The sequence below is a fragment of the Aquarana catesbeiana genome, linkage group LG05 (assembly GCF_042186555.1).
Source record: "Aquarana catesbeiana isolate 2022-GZ linkage group LG05, ASM4218655v1, whole genome shotgun sequence".
Lineage (NCBI taxonomy): Eukaryota > Metazoa > Chordata > Amphibia > Anura > Ranidae > Aquarana > Aquarana catesbeiana.
In genome coordinates this window covers 236034392-236056126 of record NC_133328.1, presented here as the reverse complement: position 1 = coordinate 236056126, position 21735 = coordinate 236034392, and the positions used below count along the sequence as shown (strand labels likewise).

The following is a 21735-nucleotide window of genomic DNA, read 5'->3' as shown; positions in this document are numbered from 1 at the left end:
AACAGTATCTCTAGGTCTCCCATCTTGTCCGCCAGGCTCTTGGCATTTGTGAACATGACACGTAGTTTAGACCGGTCATATACTGTCCTCTTATTGGGTGTTCTGAGAAGGCAAATAGGACTTGTTACTATATTTACCTTGGGTTTATGTGCTTTTGTCAACCTACCGCTAATGCCCCCAATACTACCTTCTGGAATATGTTCTGCGCTGACTATCTCTACCTCTGGACCCTCCCCCCCGTCGCCTAGTTTAAAAGCCCCTCTAACTTTTCGTCCATCTGCACTCCTAGCAGATCTGCACCCTCCTCATTTAGGTGCAGTCCGTCCCTTCTATAGAACTGGTGACCGACTGAGAAGTCGGCCCAGTTCTCCAGGAACCCAAACCCCTCAGCCACTTGTTTATATCCCTAATCTCCCTCTGCCTTCCTGGTGTGGCTCGAGGTACTGGCAATATTTCTGAGAATACTACCTTGGAGGTCCTTTTCCTCAATTTAGCTCCCAAGTCCCTAAAATCGTTCTTTAGGACACTCCATCAGCCTCTGACTGACTTTGTCATTGGTGCCAATGTGCACCATGATAGGCAGCACTGATGGGTAATGACATGCATCACTAATGGGCACTGAAAGGCGGAACTGATGAGGCAGATCTCACCTTTGAGAAAAGCTGCTTATCGGTTCTCATCTCCTCAAGTGCTGTCAGTGCGAGGAGAGGAATCCCTATAACCGGCATTTCCTATTTACACTGTGATCAGCTGTGATCAGACACAGCTGATCACATGGTAAAGACCCTATGTCATAAGCTCTTTACTGAGATCAGTGATGTGGCGTGTCCAAGGGGCATCCTGCACCACAGATTGCCGCGCTGCGCCTCATTCTAAATGTTATGATGTCCACTCAGAATGGGAAAGCCCCCACCCGGCCATCATTCCGGTGTTAAAGCTAAAACAGGAAGAGGACAGAAGACTTAATCCATTCACAAATAAAACACCCTGGATATCTTTTATAAAGCATTGAGAACCTGGCACGTGTTCCTATTCTCTGGGGATTGGAGGTTGCTAGCAGGAGGTGACTGGGTATAGCTTGCCTAACTCGGCAACTGTACAGCTGTTGTAGTCTCCCCCCATTCAGTTACAATAGTTAATTACATTCCCCTCAGTGGCCTTCAACTCCCTTTCCACCTTCCCCCTTAAATTTTTTCGTTCTCGCCTTATCCTAGCATTATATTTCCTCTTTTTCCACTATAGCTCTATTTCCCTCATTTAACGCTGTCTTTTTTCTCCCCTGTTCTTCACCAATTCTAGAAAGTCTCTTGATTTTTTTCCCTCTGGTTTATTTACCTACTTTCTGATGTATTTTACCTATACAGTAGTTTTATTGTTACATGCTCCCATCCTTCTATACTGGATGTACTTGCTTTATACCAATAATCTGACAATAAAGCGGACTTATTTCTATCCATGGAGACCGAATTTGATAAATGGCTTCTAGAAGTATAGTTATTGTACACTCATGTAACATTAACCACTTCTACCCCAGAAGATTTTACTCCCTCTTCCTGACCAGAGCACTTTTTGGGATTCGGCACTGCATCGCTTTAACTGATAATTGCGCGGTCATACCTCACTGCACCCAAACAAAATTGATGTCCTTTTCTTCCCACAAATAGAGCTTTCTTTTGGTGGTATTTGATCACATCTGAGGTTTTTATTATTTGCGCTATAAACAAAAAAAAGAGAGCAACAATTTTGAAAAAAAAAGCAATATTTTTTACTTTTTGCTATAATAAATATCCCCCAAAAATATATATAAAAAAAAAAATGTTTCCTCAGTTTAGGCCGATATGTAGTCTTCTACATATTTTTGGTAAAAAAAAATTGCAACAAGCGTATATTGATTGGTTTGCGCTAAAGTTATAGCAGCTACAAAATAGGGGATAGTTTTATGGAATTTTACATTTTTTTTTTTTTTTTTAGTAATGGTGGCGATCTGCGATTTTTATTGTGACTGCGACATTATGGCATACACTTTTGACACTATTTTGGGACCATCGTCATTTATACAGCGATCGGTGCTATCAAAATGCACTGATTACTGTATAAATGACACTGGCAGTAAAGGGGTTAAACAGTAGGGGGCAATCAAGGGGTTAAGCGTGTCCTAGGGAGTGATGGGCTTCAACTCACATGACAGCGATCATTGCTCCTGACAGGGAGCAGTGATCTCTGTCATGTCACTAGGAAGAACGGGAAAATGCCTTGTTTACATAGGCATTTCTCCATTCTGCGGCTCCATTACACAATCGCCGGGACACCGGCGGATATTGAGTCTGCGGGTCCCGCAGGCACGGTCATGCTGTACGTGGCGGGCGCACACGTGCCCACTAGCCCCGCCAATTAAAGGGGACATACAGGTACGCCCATTTGCCTACAGCTGCCATTGTGCCGACATATATTGGCGTGCAGCGGTCGACAAGTGGTTAAAGTGATTCTAAACGGGTATTTTTTTTTTTTTTTTTTTTTTATAAATGGCTGCATTCTTCTGAGTTTAGCATTTTTACAGCTGAAAAAACTCCTCTTAAAACCTACTAGGTTCTGGGCTTTTTTTCCAGCCAGAAAACTCCCCTGCCAAAAAACGTTGATAAAATCCTACACTATAGTACCAAAAACATTGTGACGCCTGCCTTTACACGCACATGAACTTTAATGCCATCCCAGCCTTTGTCCATAGGGTTCAATATTTAGTTGGCCCACCTTTTGTAGCTTCAATTCTTCTGGGAAGACTGTCCACAAGATTTAGGAATGTGTCTATGGGAATGTTTGACCATTCTTCCAGAAGAGCATTTGTGAGGTCAAGCACTGATGTTGGACAAGAAGGCCACAAAGCAGTACTGCGCATCTCAAAATAGCTCATAAGCTAAAATGAACATGACTGTGCAGACAATTAGTTGTATTAAGGCTAAACTTTTGTTTGTTGACCAAAATTTCCACTTAAATAGCTTTTAAGCTTAGACCTGATATTTATTTGTGTTGCAGTTATAAAGGCAATTTAAACCGCCATAACGTATCTAAACAAGATGGCTTAAAGCTGAACTCTAGACAAGCAGTTGAAATACACATGTATGAACTATATTACACAAAGATTTCTAATTCTGTGGCCACAGGCTCTGCCCGGCCTTTAAATCCTGGCATAGTACTGTCTAGTTTTCCACCCATGTGCAAGCACACAGAAGGTTTGGCTCATGCATGGGAAACCCTACGTGTGTGCGCAGGTGGCTGGGGAAACTGGCACATGCGCAGAAATGCCCCGGGTCTCTCTCAGGGTTAAAGCCCTGCAGCACATTAGCGCACATGCAGGGGGCAGAGAGAAAAAATCTCCCCATGGCGAGAAATGTGGAAGTGTTGCTTTATAAAAGTTTAAATGCAATAAAATAAACACATAAATAAATGTCCATTTGTTAGGGACAGAGGGGAGAGGAGGAAGGGTAGCACAACATGACATTTAGGGTAAAGGTCCGCTTTGATAAAATCCTCTCTTAAGTGACTGTGCAGTGTCCCTTTATTCCTCCCCATAAAAAACAACAAACAACAAAAATCAATCACCACTGTGACTCCACTGCATGCAAATTTTATGTGTCCCCCACATCAATGCTTGCCTAAATCTGTCACCTCTTGACGTTTAACTTAAAGCGTAACTTCACCCAGAAGGGAAAGTTCCACTTGTCTGCTGTCTTCTCCCTCCTCTATCACTTTTGGCACTTTCTTTTTGTTGTGGAGGAGTGTGTACCTGGTTTTGCAAGTTCAGACCCCCCCCCTTCAGCCTTCTGGGACACGCCACAGGTCCCAGAAAGCTGCAGGACCATTCACAAAGCGCAGAGCAGCTCGTGCATGCGCAGTGAGAAGCCAGCTGTGAGGCCACAAGCAGTCACGGCCAGCTTCCCGAAGTAAACATGCGAGCGCCTGTACCCGAAGACAGCCGAAGAGCCGGCTCGGGCGAGGACTGCACTGGATCCCTGGACAGGTAAGTGCCCTGTTATTAATTTGTTTTTTTCTTTTTAGACTGAATAAAGATTAAAAAAGATTTAATGTGCTTGTTTTATATAAAGTCACTGGCGAACCCCTCCATCCACTATCTTAAAAATGAATTCTCTTCACCTCTCAGCTCACATTTTCGTTGAGGCTTTAACTTTTTACTTTTATTGCAAGTAAGAAGGACCATTTGCCTTAAACAGCAGTGCACTCCCTGACATGTTACTCTGTTTAGACACTCCTTTCTGTAGCCGAACATCTGTATAAATGTTGTGTGACATCATCCAAGACACTGCACCTCTGACTGCAGCAGCTAGGCTGCTACTAGGACTCACATTTGTTGATGCTATTACTAGTAGCAGGACTGTTTTCCTAAGGGCTTGCTGGAATTGAGAAAACAGTACCTATGGACCTGTTGTGCAGAGAACTCTCAGCTTTTGCTTCATTATATTTTGTGGATCTGTGCTTCCCCTGCCTCTCCTGCTGTGTATTGATAATTACCCTACTTGTCTTCAGCGGTAGCTCCAATATCAGGAAACAAAGCTCTGAAAGATGGCTGCCTCCAACAAACATGGCATTAAAAGTCAGAATGCAGTCATAACCTATATTCAGTACATTTAAAACAGTAAATACCTTGAAAGCAAGTTAGTTTGCTTACCAGCTCTACTGCCACTGTGAGACAAGGGCAATGCTTATTTGTAAGCTTGATTTTTACAGCCTTGGCATTCTGCGCTGTTTTTAAAGCTCGAGAAACATTTTCAGGTACCAGTTCCAAATAAATCTCATTTTGCTCCTGGGATACTCCTTCCATTTGATATTCGTCAAAGAAATTTGCCTGAAAAAGGAAAAGAAGTGAATTTTAACCATTGCCTGACAAGCTTCTGCAAACAATGAGAGCTTACTTTAAGGTTTAATAAGTTGTTGACAGTGGGAGTGCTGCACGTGCCCAAAAAAATAATAATCAAAATACACAGGGCATGTGTAGCATGTCCTGTCCCTTTGCCCCGCTGCCGCTTCCCTCTATGCAGTTGCCCACAATTCCCTGCTGTCAAAATGACTGCTGGCAGTTGCTGTAAATTCAGCAGATATTTACATAATTAGTTAGGAAGCTTAAAAATTAAAAAAAATTAAAAATAAAAATACCAATGTGAAAAAAAAAAAAAAAAAAAAAAAAAAAAAAAAAAAAAAAACCTAAAAAACACACTAATAGAAAACATATATGCAATCTAGAACCACAGCTGATCCAGAGGAAGGCGAAAACAAAAAAGAATGATCCAATTTGCTCCATAGGGTAAGAAATTCCTTTCTGATCCCTCAGGGGGCAATCGTATTTCCCCTGGATCAACTAGCCCTGGTGTTATTAGCTATAAATGCTAGTAGCCAGCTATATTTTGTGCATCTAGGAATGCAACCAGCTTTTTAAAAAAAAAAAAATAGTATAAAAGTGGATTGCGCTTACTTCTGTGATGATACCACTGCTGAAATATGCAAAAATAGGATATCTATCCTATGTAGCGTGCTTTTCTGTATCAATTAATATTGTGTCAAAAATATACTGTCCACATAGTGTTAGTAGTGACAAAATAATATTTCAAAAAACTGTTTAAAGTGCTAAAAAACAAAATATGATAAAGTATTAAAAAATGTGCAATGTGCCAATATTACTTAGTGACCATCAAATATCACATATCACCATGCATATATATACTAAATGCTGCAAAAAATGTCCTCAACATATGCATAAACACTACAACCCACTAGATGTCCTCAGTGGGTGATTACTTCTGTGCAATGACGTTAGGTGCTACCAAAAGCTACTTAAAGTGCTAGTGCTACAAAATATCAAAAAAAATATTAATACTAAGCAATGTGCCAATATTACTAACAAAATATCACATATCAACATGCATATGTACTACATAGTGCAAAAAAATATATAAATGCCCTTGACATATGTAAAAACACCACAGTACACTGGATGTCTTCAGTGAGTGATCACTTCTGTGCAATGACGTTCCTTTTTAGTATATTGTGCTCCTTATTCATCACTTACCGTGACTTCACCACCACCTCATGCAATGGCCACTCACCAGATGTAATAAGAATAAACGCCTTTGGTTCATTAAAACCCCTTCCCGTCGACAGTACGCACATCTGCGTACTCGGCTTTCCGGGGTTATACCGGGATGATGCCCGCAGCTGCAGGCATCATCCTGGTACCGTTGTTTCGAGCCGGCGATCGGCTACCCGTATATAACAACCGATGCGGCTAAAAGCTGCTCGGCTGTTATACCGGAGGAGCGGGAGGGGACGTCCCCACCCTCCCGCCGCTCTTACCGGGCCTCCCGTGCGATCGGGAAGCCCGGTGTCCAATCGGCCGCCTTCGGCGGCTGGGGGCGGGCTGGAATGAAGCTGTGGGTGGCTTCGTTCCAGCCTTATCAATGTAAACGCGGAAGCGATGTCATGATGTCACTTCCCATTTACTCGGCTGCCAATGGTGCCGGTTTAAAAAAAAATATACAGTGTTCAGAATCGCCATTTTCAGCGATCTGAATACTGTGAAGTGCAGAGGAGGGATCGGGGGTCTTTTAGACCCCCAATCCCTCCATAAAAAGTACCTGTCACCACCTATTACTGTCACAAGGGATGTTTACATTCCTTGTGACAGCAATAAAATTAAAAAAAAAGTGTTTTTTTTTTTTAAACACAATTTACAAGTATAAAAAAAAATATAAAATAAATTAAAAAAATTTTTTTTTTTTTTTAAAGCGTCCCCGTCAGCTCGCGCAGTGAAGAAAACGCATCCGGAAGTCGCGCCCGCATATGTAAACGGTGTTCAAATCACACATGTGAGGTATCGCCGCAATCGTCAGAGCGAGAGCAATAATTCTAGCCCTAGACCTCCTATAACTCAAACCTGGTAACCGTAAAAAAAAATGTAAAGCGTCGCCTATGGAAATTCATAGGTACCGTAGTTTGACGCCATTCCACGAGTGCGTGCAATTATAAAAGGGTGACATGTTTGGTATCTATTTACTCGGCGTAACATCATCTTTCACATTATACAAAAAAATTGGGGTAACTTTACTGTTTGGATTTTTTTTAAATTCATGAAAGTGTCCCTTTTCCAAAAATTTGTGTTTAAAACACAGCTGCACAAATACCGTGTGATATAAAATATTGCAACAATCGCCATTTTATTCTCTGCTAAAAAAATATATATATATAATGTTTGGAAACTCTAAGTAATTTTCTAGCAAAAAAAATGGATTTTAACTTGTAAACACCAAATTTCAAAAATAGGCTTAGTCATGAAAGGGTTAAGGATAATCCATTTGCGATGGGTCCAATAAGCCTTTCCAAGCAATGTATTAGTATCTCTTGCTCTATTCAGTGCTCATAAAGACATATGTATAGCCATCATGGTATAGTATGTCATTTAATTTTATTAAAAAAGTTAAAAACATGGTTAAACTCACATGTGCCGGTAGCACATCTGGTCGGATTACATACACATTTTTTTAAAACAAGCTACTGAGCTGGCCAGAACTAGTTCCTGAAGGATTCTATTCCACATTTTCACAGCACTTACTGTGAAGAAACCTTTCCGTATATGGAGGTGAAATGTCTTTTCCTCCAGCTGTAAAGCATGCCCCCTTTTCCTCTGTAAAAATCTCAAAGTGAATAAATCAACACCAGGTTCACGGCACACTTATGTATTTATGAATGGTGATTATATTCCCCTTTTACAAGGAGAAGTTCACCTTTGTAAAGTGTATTTATTTTTTATTTTTATTAACAACCTGTAAACCAGCAGAAATCAGCAGATCACGGGTGCAATCTCAGGCTCCTGCAGACTGCCAGTGTAGCCGTCTGCCCATACCTCCAATAGCATCAATAAACTACCTATCCATTCACAAAACACACTTACCATGTTCACCGATCTCCTGCTCACACTCCTGAAAGAAAGCGGCTGATGAGACCAGCATAGAGAAAGGATGCACCTTATATCAGAGGCAGCAGCTGGGGATCACAGAATGGGTAGCAGAAAAGAGAAAGTGGAAGGTGGAGAGCAGGGGACGGGCATTATATGGCGGAGAGGGAGCATCCACATTTTTCATTAATAGAGGTGATCAGCAGCTTGTCAGACCCTGATCAAAGCCATTCATGAACTTGCAGAGTCTCGGGTACCACTCTGACCAAGGTTCATGGTCGCTGTAGAACCACAAGCTTATAGCCTAAGGGAACGCAGTAGCGGTAAAGATTGCTGACATGGTGTGCTGCAATCAGTTCTGTTCTCCTGTAACCCTTGTAGGTGGTGGTTAAAGGGTTAAACCCCAATCCAAGTTAGGACAGTTACAGTAAAAATCTGTTGCCTGCATCATATTAAAAATAAATCAGCAGCTCCAGCTGAAAAACAACCCTGATCTCAATTGCTGTCACCTGCAGACTCACTGCTCCAGCTTCTCTTATAGGATTGAGGCCCAGCATCATTACACATTTCTGGCATAATTTCAAGTGTATCTAAACCTAAGAGCCAAAACATACTGTAAACTATAGAACTGTATCAGTCCTTAGATGTGGTGGCTGCATCACTTTCTTTTTTCAGACTTTTTTTTAATTTTGTGATTCTGCCACTAACATTTCCTGACCTAGACAGAGCTCGGAGTTGGGCTTTGAAGGCATTGCATAGTCACAGCATACACTTTCTAGTTATCACATTAGCATTGTTATAACATTACAATCAGTAGTTATTTTTGACAATCCAATATGAGCCTTGTTGATAAATCTCCTTTCATGTTGTGAGTGCTGCCTGCCTGCTGGCCATCTCATTCCACAACTCCGTGGACTCCCTGGCATGCTTTGCAGCTACTCCTCTGCTGCTCGCTTTCTATTTCTAAGGACTGCATATCCCATGGTACCTTGCTGCCTGCTAAGGATGAGCCGAACACCCCCCGGTTTGCACCAGAACTTGTGAACAGGCAAAAAATTCATACGAAAACCGTTAAAGTCTATGGGACAAGAACATGAAAAATCAAAAGTGCTAATTTTAAAGGCTAATATGCAAGTTATTGTCATAAAAAGGGTTTGGGGACCCGGGTCCTGCCCCGGGGGACATATATCAATGCAAAAAAAAGTTTTAAAAACGTCCGTTTTTTTAGGGAGCAGTAATTTTATTAATGCTTAAAGTGAAACAATAAAAATGAAATATTCCTTTAAATATCGTGCCTGGGGGGTGTCTATAGAATGCATGTGCCTCCACTGTGGGGACACTCAAATTTTTAGTGTTAGAACCACAGATATCAGGGTGCCATGACGAGGCTCTGTGGCTTATGCATGCGTTTGCAAATGCGTGTGGACTAAACCCCTGTTTTTAACGCATACTGTTAGACAGGTTAATTGGTTGTCTGTGAGCTGGTGGTAAGTAGGCTTGGATTTTTTCCTGGGCATTCCCCAGGTCTTGTTGGTGTCTATAGTATGCCTGTAAAGTGGCGCAGTTTTACGAAAGACAGGAGACACTTTGGGACAAGTTCTTTATTAAAAAATAAAAATATCCCGCGATGTAGATCCATCTCACGCCGCCTGACAGATCCTAACAAAAAAAAAAAAAAAAAGCCCCAACAGTTCCTCCTCCATTGGAGGCTCCTACAGAGTGATGCTTCTTCTCGGTGACAGCTGTTATATAGCTGAGGTGTAAACTGGTGACCCTGCCCCCTCTGACGCCACAACCACCGGGAAAGGGTTGTGGGGATAAGGCCCTTGTCCCTATCAACATGGGGACCCCAAAGCATCCTCCTCATGTTGAGGGCATGTGGGCTGGTACGGTTCAGGAGGGTGGAGGGGGGCGCTCTCTCGCCCCCTCCCTTCTTTTCCTGTGGCCTGCCAGGTTGCGTGCTCAGATAATTTAATATCCGGACCAGACCTGAAGGGTCACACAATTTTTTTTTTTTTTTTCCATTTCTGGTTCGGGGTTCCCCTTAATATTCATACCAGACCCAAAGGGCCTGGTAATGGACTGGGGGGGAGACCCATGACGTTTTTTTCAACGAGTTTTATCTATATTGCCAAAACCCCACAATTCATTACAGCCGTGAACAGTTTTAAATGACTTTTTTTCCCTTTAGAAATGTAATTTTTCTGTGGTACTGTTCTAAACACAGGAAAACTGCGACACTTTACAGGCAGACTATAGATACTCCCCAGGCACAATATTTAAAGGAATATTTTATTTTTATTGTTTCATTTTAACCCTTTCACGACTAAGCCTATTTTCGAAATTTGGTGTTTACAAGTTAAAATCCGTATTTTTTGCTAGAAAATTACTTAGAACCCCCAAACATTATGTATATTTTTTTAGCAGAGAATCTAGAGAATAAAATGGAGATCGTTGCAATATTTTATATCACACGGTATTTGTGCAGCGGTGTTTTAAACGCAAATTTTTGGAAAAGGGACACTTTCATGAATTTTAAAAAATCCAAACAGTAAAGTTACCAATTTTTTTGTATAATGTGAAAGATGATGTTACGCCGAGTAAATAGATACCAAACATGTCACGCTTTATAATTGCACGCACTCGTGGAATGGCGACAAACTATGGTACCTAAGAATTTCCATATGCGACGCTTTAAATTTTTTTTATGGTTACCAGGTTAGAGTTACAGAGGAGGTCTAGTGCTAGAATTATTGCTCTCACTCTGACGATCGCGGCGATACCTCACATGTGTGATTTGAACACCGTTTACATATGCGTGCGCGAATTCGGTATGCGTTTTCTTTGCTGCGCGAGCTCGCGGGGACAGGGGCGCTTTAAAATTTTTTTTTTTTCTTATTTATTTTATTTACTTTTACATTCATAAATTGTGTTAAAAAAAAAAAAAAAGTTTTGATGACTTTTATTGCTGTCACAAGGAATGTAAACATCCCTTGTGACAGTAATAGGTGGTGACAGGTACTCTTTATGGAGAGATCGGGGGTCTAAAAGACCCCCGATCCCTCCTTTACACTTCAAAGCATTCAGATCGCCGAAAACGTCGATTCTGAATACTGTGTACTTTTTAAAAACCGGCGCCATTGGCAGCCGAGTAAACGGGAAGTGACGTCATGACGTCGCTTCCGCGTTTACAATTTGGAGGCTGGAACGAAGCCGCCCACAGCTTCGTTCCAGCCCACCCCCAGCCGCCGGAGGCATCGGATTGGTCACCGAGCCTCCGGATCGACCGGGAGGCTCGGTAAGAGCGGCGGGGGGGGGGGGGGGGGGAGACATCCCCTCCCGCTGCTCCGGTATAACAGCCGAGCGGCTTTTAGCCGTATTGGTTGTTATAGACGGGTAGCCAATCGCCGGCTCTAAACAACAGTACCGGGATGATGCCTGCAGCTGCGGGCATCATCCCGGTATAACCCCCGAAAGCCGAGTACGCATATCTGCGTACGGTCGGCGGGAAGGGGTTAAACATTATTAAAATCACTGCTCCCGAAAAAATGTCTGTTTTTAAAACTTTTTTTTGCATTGATACATGTCCCCTGGGGCAGGACCCAGGTCCCCGAACACTTTTTAGGACAATAACTTGCATATAAAAGCTTTTAAAATTAGCACTTTTGGTTTTTCATGTTAGTGTCCCATAGACTTTAATGGAGTTCCGCGGCTTTCGAATTTGCCACGAACAACGCATAATGTTTGTTGCTCGCCGAACGTTCAAACAACCAAAGTTCGCTCCGAACTTATGCTTGCGTCAAACCGTTTGCCCATTCCGATTGCCTGCAAGCAATGATTCCTGTACTGACTGCCACAAAAACTACTTATCTCAGCACCTCTGTAGTTCAGAATGCAGGATCTGTGAAATGTGTGACACTGCAGTGCATATTCACAGGGCATAGGGATTAGATGTCACAGAATTCAAGGAAGTAATTGTGTGTGGGTCTTTACAAAGTTTACGAACTTCAACGTCTTTCAGATTAATAGGAATAGGCTAGTAATAATTGAAATTCAATGTGGAAATATATATACAGATACAGTATGTGATGGGATACCCCATCCTTTTCCTGTCTCTGATTTGCTCCCCTCGCCCAAATACTGTACTTACCCGAGCCTGATCCCAATCCAGTGCTGTGCCTGTCTGCAACAGCTATTCTTCCCTTTCTCTTCTCACGGAAAGCTCATAAACCATTGGCTCCTGCTGCTGTCAGTAAAATCCTGTGAGAAAGGAGCAAGGGGGATGGGCCAGTGATGTGCTCTGGGTGTCTATGAATAAACACAGCCCAGCTTGGGATCGAGCCTGCACAAATGCTCCCGCTGCTTGCCCTGGGGGCACTCCAAGAAGAAGAAAAGCCAAGATCGCTGGCAGGGGACCCCAGAAGAAAATGTTCGGGGCCGCTCAGTACAAAACCGTAGCCGTCTTTTGGCTATAGCACAGTCAGCAAGTGGTTAAGTTTTGCAAAGTTCAGAGCCAGGAAGAGGATAGAGCTTCCCTGCAGTGAGGATTTTTCCAGGATCCAGCTGTCTGCAAATCATAGGACATACTTCCTTACAGTTAAAGTGGTTGTAAAGGCAGAAGGTTTTACATCTTCATGCATTCTATGCATGAAGATAAAAAAACTTGTGTGTGCAGCAGCCCCCCCCAAAACTTACCTGAGCCCCATCTCAATCCAGCGATGATGCAGGAGTGTCTTGCCTGCCTGGGACTCTCCCTCTTTATTGGCTGAGACGGCAGCGTGGCTACTTTTACTTTCAAAGTCAGTGAGCCAATGAGGAGAGGGGGGGGGGGGGGGGCGGGGCCAAACTGTAGTTCCATGTCTAAATGGACACACACAGTTACAGCTCGGGTGCCCCCATAGCTGTGTTTGCTGTGGGGGCACTTGGCAGGGGGCCAAAAGCACCGATGAGGGACCCGAGAAGAGGAGGATCTGGGCTGCTCTGTGCAAAACCACTGTACAGAGCAGGTAAGTATAACATGTTTGTTATTTTTAAATACTTCCCGTCCGCTCTCGTTCTGGGACAATGTCATATGACAGTGCCCAGTTTAGCCATGATCGAACGCCCGCCCTGGGACACGGTGCAACCCTGATCTCAGCAAAGAGCCGCGGCTCTTTACCCATGTGATCAGCTGTGTCCAATCACAACTGATCACATGTAAACAAGGAAGTGCTGTTTATCAGCGCCCCTCGCCTCACACAGAGAGTGTGAGGTCAGGAGAGCTGATCAGCAGCATCTCCTCACAGGGAAGACGTATAAAGGTAATCAGTGCCCTGATTACAATGCAGCCCCAACAGTGCCCATCACTGATGCCACTCTGTGCCCATCAGTGCCTCCTATCATTACCCATCAGCGCCAGGGTGGATAAAAATCTACGATTTAAAAAAAAAAATAAAAAAGGTTGTCCCGGCTGCACAAATCGCTGTAGGTATACGTCAGGCTCATACACTGCTTTCTGTGGGCACGCACGCGCCAACTGGCCAGTGGCGGAGCCAATCAGCGGGTCCGCCGGCCGCCCACGATCATTCCCCACAGAGACAGAACGGGGATCTGCCAAAGTAAACAAGGCAGATCTCCATTCTGTCAGGGGATGACACAGATATCCTGCCTTTCTGCTATGCAGGAAGACAGATCTGTGTGTTGTCCCAGGCAGTCCATCCCCCATACAGTTAGTAAACACACCCAGGGAACACATTTAACCCCTTGATCGCCCCTGATGTTAACCCCTTCCCGGCCAGTGCCATTAGTACACTGTCAGTGCATATATTTAACACTGATCACTGTAATAATGTCACTGGTTCCCAAAAAAAGTGTCAAAAATGTCAGTTAGGTGTCCGATCTGTCTGCCGCAATGTAGTCCAACTAAAAATCGCTGATCACCGCCATTACTAGTAAAAAAAAATAATAATAATAATAATAATAATAAATAATAATAAAAATGCCATAAATCTATCCCATTTTGTAAACGCTATAATTTTTGCACAAACCAATCAATATACGCTTATTGGGTTTTTTTTTTTACCAAAAATATGTAGCAGAATACAAATTGGCCTAAATTAATGAAGAAATTTGATTTTTTAAATTTTTTATTAGGTATGTTTTATAGCAGAAAATAAAAAAATAGTTTTTTTTTCAAAATTTCGGTCTTTTTTTTGTTTATAGTGCAAAAAATTAAAACCGCAGAGGTGAGCAAATACCACCAAAAGAAAGCTCTATTTGTGGGAAAAAAAAGACACCAATTTTATTTGTGTTACATCGTTGCACGACCGCACAATTGTCAGCTAAATTAACACAAAAAAAATGACCTGGTCATTAAGGGGTAAATCCTTCCAGGGCTGAAGTGGTTAAATCAGATTTTTTTTTTAAATTTAAAATCGGATTTTAATAAAATGCTTTTGGAGTAAAAATCCATCTAAAGATAGTTTTCTATTTAAGATACATTAATATAATTTAGTTTATTGAGCTTCAAATGGAGCTTAGTTATGTAGCATGAAGCTGTATATTCTGCAATATTAACATTTTTGGTAAACTCATTCAATGAATCCAAGCTCTGCAAGCTGAGATAAAATGCACTGCATTTCACAGTAACCATAAGATAAAACAAAGTTCAGGAATATTCCTTTATCCCATTTTTTTTGCAAATCTATGTACACTACAAACTGTATGATTGAATCGGTTCGGATATCGCCGTTTTACTAACCTGACAGCTTATTATTCTAAATAGGATTGTAACGAGCCCCTGCTCGCTCGGTTCCACTCTCCCGACACTCCTCTGCAGCTATAGAATCAGATTGCAACATCTGATGGTTCGGTCATCTGATGCTCCTGGACTAGAACTACAGCTATGTGCCGTTCTAATCCAGTTGTGTAGCTCAGAACAAACACCAGGCAGGCTGTATGTAAGTTTAACTAGGAATCTCTTTTATTGCAAGGAATACAGGCTCTTTTACACAATAAAAGAGGAGGTGTATACCTCCTGCTCATATTACTCTGAACATACAACTGTGACCAGAAACCTAATTAACATGGGCTAATTAACTAATCCCTTTAGACAGCCTAGATGACTCAGTCATGACCTTTAGGCCAGACTGGCCGTCTTGTAGCTCAGAAAACCCAATCAACATTATCACAATAGCAGAGTTAATTAACACAAACAACAATGGGGATCTAATGACTCTTAGATCCCATACTAGAGACTTATTTACAATACACATTCTAGCAGGCAACAGACAGACAGGTGGCTGGAATTGACATCAGCATCTCCTAACAGTATTTGTCCCAGCATTATGACTCAGCCACTATTTCTGATATGGCAAATCCAGGGTCCCCAGACAGTAATACCACCTCAAGGGTCCCCAGGCCTACAGCTCACAAAGAGCACCATCCCCCCAAATGCCAGGGCCCGCAATTGATCGGCAAGAGGCAAGCATTCAATCCATTCCAAAAGTCTCTCTCCCGGCTAGGTCTGTCACATTTCTCCCCTTTCGGCAGGAGACTAACACAGGAGGAGACCCCAGACGGGTTGACTCTGAAGTTAGTCAGTAGTTCCAGTCCTCTAATGCCTGTACCCACACAGTACCCCAAACAAATTGTTCCAAACAAAGCATTACTCACCCAGCCAACCTCTGCCTCTCTCAGAGAACATATCTGCCGCTGGGGAGAGGCCTGGACTGGCCCTTCTCCCTGGAGTCCTTTCTGCCGCTGGAGAGAGGACAGGGTGTCTGGGCTCACTCCGTCATGCTGTTGGGGATCTGGGCCGACTGCCCAGCATCCCTGGGGTATACAGGTGGAGACTGAAGTCCCATCCACCTTCACAGGAAATCCATCCTCTGTTAGTTGAGGGCAGAGTCCAGCAGTATTCGGCCCTTCTGCTGGAAACCCCACACCATCTGCTCCAGCTAACTGTTGGGGCAGGAGGCTGGCTTCCTCCACTCCCAAACTGTGTAGCTGCCATTGGGGAGGTGAGCTGGCTGCTTCCTTTTCCATTCCCTCATCTGGATGTTGGGACGATATGTCTGTGGTACTGTCTCCCAGGTGCACGGATCTTTGCTGGGGAGGAAAGACCACTTCCTTCTCCCTGTTGGGGAGGGACGACAAACACCTCCTCTCCCTTCTACCCCTGTATCCTGATCTGCTGCTGGGAAGTGACCACCTCCTTCTCACCCTGAGCCTACGGAACCGCCGTGGGTGTAGGGCAGAGCACAGTGAAGTTTGGCCCTAATAACAGCTCTTCTTCTGCTGGAGGCTCACCAGGTTGTTCTTCCTCAGCAGAAAAGTCTATCAAATCCTCTTTCTCTGCAACTGGTGTCTGGGGATAAAGGTTCACCATCTCCTCTCCGTGGAACCCAGAGATGCTATCAGTGCTGGGCAGAGGTTAGCAGAGCTCTGCCCTGTTGTCAGCACTTCAGGTTTGGGGATGGCAATCTTCAGATTTTCCAATGCCGATTCTCTAGCATGATGCTGGACAGGCACATTCCTCCATCCAAGATCATCCCATGCAGAAACAGGATCATCAAGGTCAGTCAGCACTTGCTGCATCCGCCATAAGACCTCCGCCTCCATAGCTGCGGGGGCAGGTTGGCAAAGCACACTGTTACTCTGCCACATTGTCAACTCTTCAGCTAGGATTTCAGAGTTGTCAACTGGTATTTCCTGATGGTCCCAGGCAAAGGGAGCCCTACCCTGCTGCTAAGCAGAGTCTAGCAGCTGTCTGTAGGCAATCTCAAGCTCCCATTCCTGAACGGCCAGAAACTCCAAATCTTCCTGTGCCCAGTGCACTTCTGAGACATTCAGTCTTCGCTCTCTGTGCTCCATTATTTCCTCCAAACGCCACTCCCGATCACTCCCAAAGTCAGTGTCCCTGGACAGCCTCCAGTATAACAATCCCAGGCCATCATAGTCAAAGCCTTCCGTGGGGCTGTCATCCGCTGTCCACGGGCACACTTGGGCTACATACCACTGGAGGGCTCTGTAGCTCTCGTCCAACCGCATTTCTGCCTGGATCAGCCTGCTTAACTCGGCTGTCCACTCCTGGTTCGGCTGTTCCCCCAATAACAGCATTCGCACTTCATACTGTGACCAGTACCTTACATGGATGGAGGGGAGAACTTTTCCCTGGTTTCGCTGCTCACGGGCTAGGGCTTCCTTCCAGAGTTCGCAGCGGATAGAATCAAACCATCCTAGCAGGACCTGCTCTGATACTGGTCCTCTGTGCTGTATCTGCATGTCTCGCAACCTCCTTCTGAATTCCTCATCCATGGTGGCTGGTATCTCTCCTCTCCTGCTATCTGGACCTTGGATCCAGGTGATGGTTTGGATGTGTTCACGGCAAGGAAGCACGATCCCACCATTCCCTCCACGGCTCTCAAGTAAGTCTTTCAGCATGGCTCTCCTGCAGGCTGGTTTGGAGTGTCCCAGTAACTGGAGAGCAAATCCCACAGCTGCCAACCAATGTAACGAGCCCTTGCTCGCTCGGTTCCACTCTCCTGACACTCCTCTGCAGCTATAGAATCAGATTGCAGATCGCAACATCTGATGGTTCGGTCATCCGATGCTCCGGGACTAGAACTACAGCTATGTGCCGTTCTAATCCAGTTGTGTAGCTCAGAACAAACACCGGGCAGGCTGTATGGAAGTTCAACCAGGAATCTCTTTTATTGAAAAATACAGGCTCTTTTATACAATAAAAGAGGAGGTGTATACCTCCTGCTCATATTACCCTGAACATCCACCTTCATTTTGTTTGCAAATATTAAAAGATTCTAACTACCAGCAAGAATGAGTCCTTACATTTGAAGAGCACCTGTCATTTCAGATCCATCATGGCAGCGCCTGTTAGCGGGCATCCACTCACCTGCTGCTGCCACATCCCTCACCTTGTTGTGTCACTGCTGCATCGCCAGCCATTCCATTTAAGTGAATGGGACTGTCGGTGAGTCAACAGCGGGTCAGAGGAGGAGTTGCTGCGAGACAGAGATGACATCAGCTCTTTAAAATTTACTTGATTCAAATCCACCCTGATCAGCGCACATCAGTTAAGGAGAAAAATTACTTATTTACAAAACTTTTTGACAGAAACTAAGAAACTTCCCCCCCCCCCAAATTTTTGGTTTATTTATTTTTTTTTATTAGCAAAAAAATAAAAAACCCAGTGATGATTAAATACTACCAAAAGAAAGCTCTATTTGTGTGAAGAAAATCATAAAATTTCATTTGGGTACAGTGTTGCATGACCGCGCTGAAAGTGGTTAAAGAAAGAAAATAAAAAAACTGACACTTTAGTATCACTTTAACCGCTTGCTTGCCATCATTATACTGTGACAGGTCAGCTTTTTTTCCCACGAATTGCCGAACCAGTACGGCGGTCCCTTTTACAGCTATAGCAGGCACGCCCGCTGCACGGCATGGGGAGCTGATGCGTGTGGTTGGCGGCCGCGATGTCCGCGGCCTCCCCAAATCGCTCCACAGAGAGCCAGAGTGGGGATCTGTCAAAGTAAATAAACAGATCCCCGTCCTGACAGGGAAGTACAGAGTGATTGTCTGTTTTTAGTGATTAGGAACAGCAATCTCTCTGTACGCCTAGTCAGCCCCATCCCCCCAGTTAGAAACACCTCCCAGGGAACACATTTAACTCCTTGATCACCAACTGTGTTGACCCTAGGGATCGACCGATATGGTTTTTTCGATGCCGACGCGATACCGATATTTCGGCCACCTCACTGCCAATATTTTTTACATTTAAAAAAAGATTTTTTACACTGTCATCTTAAATTTGTTTTGTCTTTTTTCACAGTTATTGCTGTCACAAGGAATGTAAACATCCCTTGCGACAGTAATAGGCGACAGGTACTCTTGATCGAGGGATCGGGGGTCTATAACACCCCAAACCCCTCCTCTGCACTTAAAAATATTCAAAACATCAAGATCTGCGTTTTTGAATACTTTATTTTTAAAAACTGGCGCCTTTAAGTTACCAGTAATCCGGAAAGTGATGTCATGACATTGCTTCCGGATTACTAGAGCTGAGACCCGAATGAAGCATCGGCATTGTTTGGGTCTTCGGCCAGCCGGCAGCCGTGTCGGCTGGTTGCTCGGGCCTCCCAGTGGGACGGGAGAGACCAGGCGAGCGGCGGAAGGCGGTGGCAGGAGGGAAACTTCCCCTCCCGCTGCTTGTAATAACAGCTGAGCAGCTGCTTAGCCGCATCGGTTGTTATTACAATAAAGCCGACCGTCCACTCTAAAGAATGGTACAGCTTCATGCATCACCCCGGTAAAACCCCTTGAAGCATTATTGGTATGTTTTTTGACCGATACTTCTAAAAAAGTGAGTATCAGCCGCATCGATAATCGGTTGATCCCTAGTTAACCACCTTCCCTGCCAGTGTCATTTATACAGTAATCAGTGAATTTTTATAGCACCGATCGCTATATAAATGTCACTGGTCCAAAAAAAAAAAAAAAAAAAAAAAAAAGTGTCTGATCTGTCTGCCGCAGTCCCATCACTGCCATTACTAGTAAAAAAAAAAAAAAAAAAATGTATAATAAAAAATGCCATAAATCTATTCACTATTTTGTAGATGCTATAACCTTTGCGCAAACCAATCAATATAGGCTTATTGCTTTTTTTTTTTACCAAAAATATGTAGAAGAATACATATTGGCCTAAACTGAGGAAGAATTTTTTTTTTTTTTTTAAATTGGGATATTTACGATAGCAAAAAGTAAAAAAAATATTGTTTTTTTTTTTTGTTTTTTTTAAATTGACGCTTTTCTTTGTTTTTGTTTATAGCGCATAAAATAAAAACTATAAAATAAAGCTCTATTTGTGGGAAAAAAAGCACATCAATTTTATTTAGGTACAGCGTCGCATTATTATTATACAGGATTTATATAGCGCCAACAGTTTGCGCAGCGCTTTACAACATGGGGCAGACAGTACACTTACAATACAAATCAATACAGGAGGGATCAGAGGGCCCTTCTCGTTAGAGCTTACAATCTAGAAGTCACTGCGCAGTTGTCAGTTAAAGGGATGCAGTGTCGTATCGCAAAAAATGGCCATTAACCTTCCTGGCGGTCTGATTACGTAAATATTTTTGAATGTCACAGCGGTACATTGTTTTGCATGGAACAGTACACAGAGCTTATATAGTGAAATACAGTATTTTAAAATCCATCAGACTTGCTTGATGTTGAATAAGAAAAGCAGCGATGTTCTGACAAATCAGCAAACCTCTGAGATCTGCATCAAGTTAAAGCGAAACTTTCATTGGGTAAGAGTAAAAGTAAATAGCAGAGTCCTTCAGGTGAAAATATTTTGTTTGCGGATTACCTGGCAAAGCTCACACCACATGCTGACGCCTCCATTAGCCACCTTGTCAGTGAGAATGAAGTAAAGGTTGTCCGGTGTAAGTCGTAAGGTGCAGGACTTGGTCAGCTTCGTAATGGTGTTCACAACCCCTGTACAGGAAAGAGTGAAAGGGAAATGAAAATCCTCACAACACACTGCTCTTCTTTCTACACATAATGAGCGCATTCCCTTCATCTCCTTCCTATAGATCCCACATATTAGTAATCAGTATGAGACATCGCCATATATTCAACAAGTGAGGGGATCTGCAATAGAAGCTGCAGGGCTCCTCATAGATTACTAGGGAGAACAAGTCACTCTAGGTCCCAGCAATGGATACACACGTGTGAAGTGGTTCAGGCAGCTGACATCTACGATCTTGCAGCGGAACCTCATGGCGGCATTAACCCCTTCTTCTTCCACAGGTATCTGTCCGCCAGTACATTTCACTACATCCAAAACAATGCTAAGGTTTGCGTGAGCGGCAAGTGGAGATGACGTCACTGCCGTGTGACCAAGTTCAGCAGAGACCACGTGGTCTCCTGTTATCCTGTGTGAGCAGTAGAGGGAATAGGAATCCTGTGAAGCGCCATATGATAGGGATGCTGGAGATGGGGTATTGGTAAGAGCTGCTATAGAGAGTTGTAGTATATGATACAAAGGGTATGAGAGGTAGTAGTACTGTGCTGGCTCTCAATGTGTATCTGAGTCAGTGTTGCCAACCCACTGAAGTGAAATTTACTGTCAGGATGACAAAATTTACAAACGGCACCACTTTTTTTCTGGCAAAAATCATGAAAATTACTGACAGATCCGCATTTTTTACTGGCGGTGCAAAAAAGTACCTAAAGTTACTGTTTTCAGTGCTAAACAGTGCAAGGATACATATTTGAACTATAAACATATAGCTAGTGCTATTAGCAATGTGTTTAAGCTAAACAAAAGTTAAAAAACATATTTCTCCATTGACATGAAGGTTAGGTTACTATAACCCAGCTAGCACTAGGTTCCCTCCTTACATCAGAGTCTGCAGGGATCCCCCTTACAGTGAAAGGGAACTCTTATGTAAAGGGGAACGCTGCAGATCATGATCTAAGGGGGAACTCTGATGTAAGGGGAGGCTCTGGTGACCAGAGACCACCTTATATCAGAGTCCACTGTGTTCCCTTTACATCAGAGTTCCCAATTACATCAGGGTCCGCAGATTGAGTTCCCCTTTGCACTGTAAGGGGCAATCCTGAAGACTTTGATTTAAAGTGGAATGCCAGAAACTCTGATGTGGTGGGCACTCTGGTGACCAGAGGCCACCTTCCGCAGAGTGAATACACTAAGGTAAGGGGAGTTACTAATTTAGGGGGAAACCTTTTTATCAGTGCCCCTTACATTATTG

General features: G+C 43.4%; 1 protein-coding gene across 4 annotated transcripts in view; it reads right to left on the bottom strand.

Moving 5' to 3' along the window:
* The window catches only part of HUS1 (HUS1 checkpoint clamp component), a 72234-nt gene extending 51363 nt beyond the window's left edge, over positions 1 to 20871 (bottom strand). For all 4 annotated transcript variants that reach the window (XM_073630623.1, XM_073630624.1, XM_073630625.1 and 1 more), the window contains exons 1-3: positions 20690 to 20871; positions 20328 to 20455; positions 4682 to 4858 (exon numbers count right to left, since the gene is read on the bottom strand). In XM_073630623.1, the coding sequence (XP_073486724.1) occupies positions 4682 to 4858; positions 20328 to 20455; positions 20690 to 20741 (357 nt within the window). In that variant the 5' untranslated portion in view covers positions 20742 to 20871. The remainder of the gene's footprint in view (positions 1 to 4681; positions 4859 to 20327; positions 20456 to 20689) is intronic.
* Positions 20872 to 21735: the final 864 nt, after the last annotated feature.